The 7,946-nt window shown below is 26.1% G+C and overlaps 1 protein-coding gene across 1 annotated transcript; it reads left to right on the top strand.

Annotated features, from left to right (window-relative positions):
- The first annotated feature begins 5,680 nt into the window (after positions 1 to 5,680).
- On the top strand, positions 5,681 to 7,447 carry LOC145831999 (heme-binding protein 2-like). Its single transcript, XM_082939359.1, has 4 exons — positions 5,681 to 5,791; positions 6,448 to 6,583; positions 6,685 to 6,865; positions 7,133 to 7,447. Exons 1-4 carry the CDS (start codon positions 5,681 to 5,683, stop codon positions 7,317 to 7,319), a joined length of 615 nt encoding a protein of 204 aa, XP_082795485.1. The 3' UTR covers positions 7,320 to 7,447.
- Positions 7,448 to 7,946: the final 499 nt, after the last annotated feature.

Genomic DNA, 7,946 nt, shown 5'->3' with positions numbered 1-7,946 from the left:
TTTCCCTTTCCCGACACGCTCTGCCAAGTGAGCATATTTTGACGATGGTTCGCTCTGATTGGTTCATAAGCAAAATGTGCCAAGGTCGGATGTTGCGGTGAGCGATGGATTTGGAGTGGAGCCACGAAAGAGCGAGCGCCACTTGCTTGAAGATGAACTTCGCGCTTTCTTCTTTGATCGGTTGTTTTTCTATTCTGTCCTGCAAGGTGCCTCCGAATGCCAGAGTGCTGGCAAAGTAGTGCGTGTCAGAAATCACATGTTTCGTTTTGATCAGTTCAATCAAATTTGTATGACCGGGTTGTAGTTGATTAAGTATATTTATTTCCTTTCTGAGATCGGTACCTATTTTTAGCGCTAGCATAACATCTCTTTTTAATGAGTAGCACTTTAGTACTGTTGTAGGTTGGCTTTGCAGAGAAGATATTATTTTCAATTTTAAGCTCAAAATCAGATCTTTAATCTTTTCCGGTGCCGGTATAAACTGTATGAAATCAAAAACTAAATTTTGCCCGGCCACTACTATTTTGATGTTATCCTCGCAAATAGCTAACTTTTCATTTTCGTTGAGCAGATTTCGTTCACCTACAATTATATTGTTGCATTTAGCTTTAATTCTAAACTGGTAAATATTTCTTTTGCGGTTGAAACGTTTTTTCTTAATCGTAAACAACGGTGTGTTTTCTGCACCCCATAAGTCGTAGTGCCATTTTCCTACCGCTCTTATTTTAGATGTTCCAAGACTCGTTGATATTTTTTTCATTAGCTTGACGTAATCAGATTTCAAAATAACAGAATTTACTCTGGGGTCTTCTGATCTGATAACTGACCAAACCCATGCCATTTAGTTTTTATAAAATTCTGTAGAACAGATTTTTATTGTTTTTTTTAAATTAAATGTTAATTGATATTAATCTGTTCTTGTTACAAAGTTTTTGTATTAAAACTAATAAAAATACTAAAGGGGATTTAGCAATTTTTTGTTTGATAACTAAAAATTTTTAAGTTTATTCACTAAACTGAAACGATTGAAAATTACTATAATAGAATTGTAGCTAGTTAAAAAATTTAATACAGCATTGTTTACGAACTTAAATAATCTATTTCTTAAATTAAAATGCTGCTAATTGGCATTTTTTATTTGTAGACATGTTTTTTATAACAACAGTTTTACCCACATCTAGGTCCGTGGGTTAATCAAAAAATAATTTGAATATTTTTTTTAATTTAAAATTTGAAATAAACGTATCAGAACGAAGCATATTACCTGAACGTTTTTCTAAAATGACTAGAATTTAATTAATATAGTTTTAGCAACTGTTTTTTTTTATTTAAAATGCTTGCAACTTGAACATTTTTTTGGAAGAATTTTGTACTAAAACAGCTGATAAAAATTATTTTTTAACTAAAACTTTTTTTTCGTAAAAGTATATAACTTAGTTATTTTTATTTTGTAATATTTGTTGTAAGTACAAAAAATATTTGTAAGTTAGTGATTAAAAACATTAGTAAGACCTGAAAAAGTATTTTTATTTTTTGCTTTTTTATAGACCATTTCAGAGCTTATTTTATTTATTTCTAGTATGTAAAGCATGAAAATAACTCGAATATGTTTTAAGTTGTAACAATTACCATATAAAACAAATTTTTAAGTTATATCAATCTTTTTAATCACATTTTATATTAATTTAAAAGTATTAATAATTTTTTTTTTTATGTTTTGCGACTGGTGTACAAAAATCCTGAGATTAGTAGATAATACCATGGCTTAAAAAAGTCTCTTATCATATTTTCATTGTGTTATAGTTTAATTGAAAAATCTATAGAGAGGTATAAATAAAATCGTAATAGTTATATAACCTTTTAATATACTTAAGTAAAATGAGCTTTATAAAAAATATTTAAATAGAGTTAATTTATTATTTTACTTTTAGTAAAGTTAAATAGGTTAAAAAGACCTATCTTATTTGTTCAACTTTGTCAAACTTTTAAAATTAAATTTTTTTTAAATTACTTATTAAATAACAGCTGAAATAAAAATCTTATAAAAAACACCAAAGTAAGTTAAATTAAAGTAAACTTTTTAAAAGCTTCAAAGTTTTCAAAATACGTAAAAAGTAAAAACACTATAACCATTTATTTACAAGTAACGCATTAAAGCTTTAAACACTTAAAAAAGAGATAAGCAAACTATTTTAGAAATTAAAGCAACCTTATAATCAGTTAGACATTGTTGAAACTAGCGCGTTTTTTTGAATTGATAATCATTACATTATATTAACGCTAAGAATTATTATTCTATAAAATATTAAAACAATTGAAACTTATGACTTTAAGTTTAAGTCTGACTAATGTAACTTAAGAATACTTCATCATGCTAAATAATTGTTTAGTCTTTAATTAAATTAAAAACTATCTTTAAACCTAACTACGATTTTTTGTAGAAACAAAACTATCGAAAACACTATTAAGACTTCATGAAGTAGAACTAAGAAAACGTTTAATTTAGGTATCTTAATAAGCATATACTCATTTTGAAAGCAATCTTTTACAAATTTTGATCTTTTTAAATTTTCGAATTAAATCCCAAGTTTTGTATACTATATTGAATTTTTTTCAGTTTAAATTTTTGTTACTATTTTTAATAACTAAAAAAAAAGTCGTAGGTCACATTCTGCTTGACTCTGACCAAAAGTTCAACTCTGTTTGATCAAAAAAAGTGTATTCAGTTATAAAACTTTTTTTTTTAAACCCGGTTATAAAAAAATAATTTTAAAATCATGTACCAACGATTCAGTGTATCTAGCTTAACGAAATATTAGTACAAAACTCTTAATATCTATATCAGGGTTTCCCAAACTTTTTTTCAAAAGGCCCCCTATAAAATATTAAAAAAGCTATGGCCCCTTCAACCCCAGAATATCTAGTACAATTTTTAAAACTACCATTAAAAACACCTAATAACTTTTCTTTTTTCTTTTGCACTTCATCATCAACTCCAGAATATTTTATTTAAGTTTGAAGTTATGACCTCATTGACCCCCCTATGGCCCCTTTACTGCTCGTGACCCCCTCTTTTGCCCTTTTGCTGCTCATAGCCCCCTAAATTTCTCCACTTGGCCCACTTTGGGAAACCCTGATCTACATGAATGTATAACATCTGCAATATGTAGATACATAGTAGTAAATGCTGTTTAGCTGTATGTTTTGCTTTTATAGTTCTGCACAAGACTTAAAGTGATCTTAGTAGTGTAAAACTCGATAACCGAAAGGTTTTTTCTTACACCAGGTTCTAGGTTTAATGTTGTAGCGTGCTAAAGAAAAATTTTTAAAGCAAATTTTATCAATTTTGTAGTGATTTACAATTAAATTTTTTCGAAGATAATTTTCAAGTAGTTTTTTAATTATTATTATCACACTGTTATGTGCATTAAAGTAAGATTTATATTACTAAATGCGTGAAGTAGATAGTTAGTTTTACTTTTTAAAATTTTTTAAGTATTGTACGACTTGTATTATGTTTTGTTTGTAAAATGCTTTTATTTTTAGGTTATATCAAACTAATACTATTAGTACAACATAGAACCTATAAACTTCTTTAACTTTGAAAAGATTCAGCCACAAAAGTGTTATGAAAAAAGTTCTAATGTTTCTTATTATAAAATAAAAGTTGCTAAACCTTCTAAAATACAATTTTTATATAAATTATATTAACGAAAAGAATTTATTTAAAGCCAACTTGATTTATTAGTATTTTGTTTACTAACTTATATAAATAATAACACTTTATATTTGTACAAACTAGATTACTTTATTTCTTGAACTATTATATTTTTTTTTAATTTGCATAACGCATGATGTAATTTTTGTATATAAAAAGTTAGCGTAGGTAGTTTTAATTCAAGCTGTTTCTTTGTTATGTTAAGTTCTAGTACAACAAGTCTGAGGTTGTATATGTTGCATAACAAAAACGAATTTTATATAACTATTGTTTGCAAGCCTGTTTAACAATACCTTTTGCGGTGCCGCAGCTAAAACTCACGCTTGTGTTTGTGCAACCCTTTTGAATAAACATTTACATCGTATTATCGAACGGCTTCTTAAATAACTTACATTATGCTTATTATTGTGCATAACTAGTTGACCTATTTTTTAGTAAATATTGGCAATTGATCAGGTGTTTTTATTATACAATAACTCTAACAATATAATAATTTATACAAGTAACGTTAGCGTGTTTTGCATAGCAACTGAATTTTGTCAGCCATACAACTTATACATAACAAAAGTTTCGCAGTTTAAAACTATTTTGATTAACTCTAAATTTGTTTTTCACAGCAAACATATATATATATTTTAGCCTGTAGTTATGCAAAACAAACATTATTTAAAAATTAATTTTTTGTGCCTGATATTTCAATGTCTTAAAAAAAATATGTTATACTTATTTTGTAAAACATAAGCATAAGCTTAAAAATCCACATATTTTAATTTTTTTTAAAGCGCTTTAAAAACCTATGTTTTATTCAAAAAAATTCTGTTAAACTTAATAATAAAAAAATCTTGTTGCTTATAACCTTTTCCGTACGTATCATTACGTATATATAAAAACAATAAAAAATTGTAGAGATTTTTTTACAAACTACATTACTAGATCTTTTGAAGCCTGTCAAGTACTTTTTAGTTTGATACAAAACTTATGTAACGATAAAAAAAAGTTATAATGTTTTTCGTACTTAAATGTATCCGTTTAAATATGAATTTTAATACTTGCGTACCTAGAAACAACACTTTCTTTTTTACTATAAAAGATTTAAAAAGGCGTTGTGTAAAACAAAACAAGCAATTTTAAATCAAAAAGTAAAAAAAAAAAGCGATGCTAAAATAAAATGATTTTTTAAATAAGTTGTTATATCTTTTTGTACCTTAATTTCTAGTTAACAATAAACTTTAAATCTTAGCAAATTAATGCTAGAATAAATTTCGAAACGATTTAAAATGAATACCAAGACATTAACAGATAGTACTAAAAACTTTTACAGTTATATCTTAGTTTCTATATTAGGTAAAAAGTATATAATTTTAAAAGTGTACGTTTTTTTAAAATAAAGCTACAGTAACTGCTAATAGTTTTCACAACAAATTTTCACTTTGCTTTAATTATCTTTTGTTTTTGCTTTAAGTTGAAATTTAATTAAACACTTTTACCGAAATAATTGCAGTTGTTTATAAATTTTCAAAGCAAACCTTGTTATAATACTTAAATATTAAGTTTTTTTTTGTTTAAAATTAAATGTGGAACTTGAATTTTTTTTTAATGATTTAACAAATAATTTAATGTTTATACGTAAGAGAAAGTATTATACTTAGAAAAGGCTTCATCAGCTTTTCAATTTAATATACTTTACTTATTTTTCGTTATAAATTATTTTAGAAACTGTTAACAGTGAGTTATGTATTCAAACATATGCTAAAAGTTAATTTTCATAACAGAACAAAACGATGCTGATAACAAACAAAATTTCAAAAGGTCCATTGTAAGGTAGTCGCACACCTTAATTCGCTGTTTTCAACAATCTTGTGCAACTTTATCGCCAGTCATGTTCTTTTGTCACCTTTTCTATATAAACCCGAGATTTTGCTAACACTGCATCAACTTAAATTGACTTACATTGAACACGCAATGAAATTAACTGCAATTTGTCTCTTGCTGGGTTTGTCCTACCTTGCTAATGCTGCATCTACTAATAAGTACAGAGGATATGAAACTCCTTCGTACACAGTGCTTGAAACGGTAAGTTTTTACTTTTCCAATTTTATAATAATTTGTATTTAAATTTTAACTGTTTAACATTTTTTATAGTAAAAAAAGATCAATCTCAAACTCTACCTGTTGCGACGATAAACGTTTTCTTGGGAAATCTAGATTATTTAAACAAGATTATGTATCTAAAAGTTATAACCTAAACTATAAGGTTTAACTTATATAAAAACTTTAACTTTTTTAAACTTTTGTAGGAATACCTTGTGTTTTCAATTTAAATTATTATACGTACTAATAAAATAAAGATTATGCCTTTTAACTTTAATTGAATATTCTTTTTTAAATATCTTTCTTTATAACTTCGTTTAACTTGATTAGAAAATCTTTTATACGCTATATCAACTTTGAAAAAGTAATTAAATTTAGAACATATATACGTTATTAGAAGTTACAACAATCTTTAAAAATACTAATATAATTTTTCTTTATCTAGGTTAGCTACTTATTTTAAAGTTATAGTTATTAACAAAAGAAATAAAAATATAAAACAACGCAATAAGCTTATTAATGGTTAAATTCCAGAAAATTAAGCTTATCTTTTAAACTTACTCATCAAATAATCCTTACCGATTTGTTCACACTGTAGAAACGCTTCTGTTATTATATTTTGATCAAAAAAAAAACAGAACTCAGAATATGAATTGAGAAGTTACCCTGCCAGTAAACTAGTAAGAACCAAAATGGAAGCAGCAAGATACGAAGATGTCGAAAACACAATGTTCTGGAGGCTAGCCGACTACATCGCCAAAAACAACGACAGAAGTATGCATTTCTACTATTGTATAAATCAACTGGGTTTTATTTTATACATTAAAATTTATCAAGTTTGCTTGCGACATTTTAACATAATTTTTTAAAATCAGACATGGAAATTGAAATGACAACTCCCGTTGCAACCGCTTTCGAAACAAGACTCTGCGCAGTCTGCCAAAACACCTACCAGATGAACTTCATTCTCCCCTCTGACGTCATGGATAACCCCCCAAACCCAACCAGCTCTGACGTTGAAGTTGTTGATCAGCCAGCTTTCAACGTTTATGTTCGGTACGTACGAAATGTTTTAGTTATAAATTTTAAGAAAACTATTTTGAGACAGTTATTTAGAGTTTCCGAAACTACTTTAAGTTGAACTAACACTACTTACTGTATCACAGATTTTTTAAATAAAAGTTATTTAACATTTAAAAGATCTTAAACTATATCTAAATTTAATAAATATATTACATTAGCTTTCAATTTACATTTGTTTATTTATACTATTTATCAAAAGTCAAAATCAATAAAAATAGTTACTAAATAAACAAAAAACAGCCGATTTGGATCCGTTTTCTTCTTTGATGAATACTGGATAAACCAAGGAGCTGAATTGTACAAATCTCTTCAAAGAAACATGGTTAGCGACGATAAACTTGAACTTGATAGTTTCTATGCTGTCGGTTATGATGGTCCTGAAGTTTGGTTCGGACGCAGAAATGAAGTATGGATTATCCAGAAATAAATTTAAATAATTAAAAACATTTTAATCAAAACTAAAAACATTTTTAATGATAAACATTACAAAGTTCATTTTTTTCTACAAAATGTTTCTACAGATCGATTTTTTTTGATACTCTTAAAATACTAATAAAAGTGTTGTTACATTTTCGTAACTTGTAATTACTTTATCGTAATAATGAACAATAAACTTGATACAAAAAACTTGTTGTACGGTATATGTCATAATCATAATACATTCGACAAACAAAAAAAAATATTACGAATACATCTACAACTTAATTTTGTGATATATATTCTTTTTTTATTAAATATGTTAGATTTAAAACGAAACACTTTTTATTTTTAAATATCTACATGGCTTCAACTTATTTTAAGAGACATATTTTTTTTGATAATAAACTGTTAAAATCTATTTTAAATTTTTAAATTTGAAGTTAATTTCATTAACAAAAATTTTAATGATTTTTATCGTCGTGGTCTATTAAAATTTAAAAGTAAAAAGAGTTTATACTTTCCATTTGCAACTTTATTATAAAAACTGATTTTTATTTTTGAAAATGTGTTTTATATGAAAATTTTCTACAATAATTCTGTACCTACAACAAAGTTTGATCAATTAATTAATTAT

Source organism: Thalia democratica, chromosome 3, assembly GCF_965202585.1.
Source record: "Thalia democratica chromosome 3, ktThaDemo2.hap1.1, whole genome shotgun sequence".
NCBI lineage: Eukaryota > Metazoa > Chordata > Thaliacea > Salpida > Salpidae > Thalia > Thalia democratica.
Note: the sequence above shows the minus strand (reverse complement) of the source record. Positions and strands in the feature narration are given on the sequence as shown.

What these genes read in the sequence shown, in the direction of transcription:
- LOC145831999 (XM_082939359.1), top strand. Translation starts at nt 5,681, where the DNA reads ATGAAATTAACTGCAATTTGTCTCTTGCTGGGTTTGTCCTACCTTGCT. An exon ending in CGTACACAGTGCTTGAAACG is followed by an intron (nt 5,792 to 6,447) that starts GTAAGTTTTTAC and finishes AAAAAAAAACAG; the next exon opens with AACTCAGAATATGAATTGAG. An exon ending in GCTTTCAACGTTTATGTTCG is followed by an intron (nt 6,866 to 7,132) that starts GTACGTACGAAA and finishes AACAAAAAACAG; the next exon opens with CCGATTTGGATCCGTTTTCT.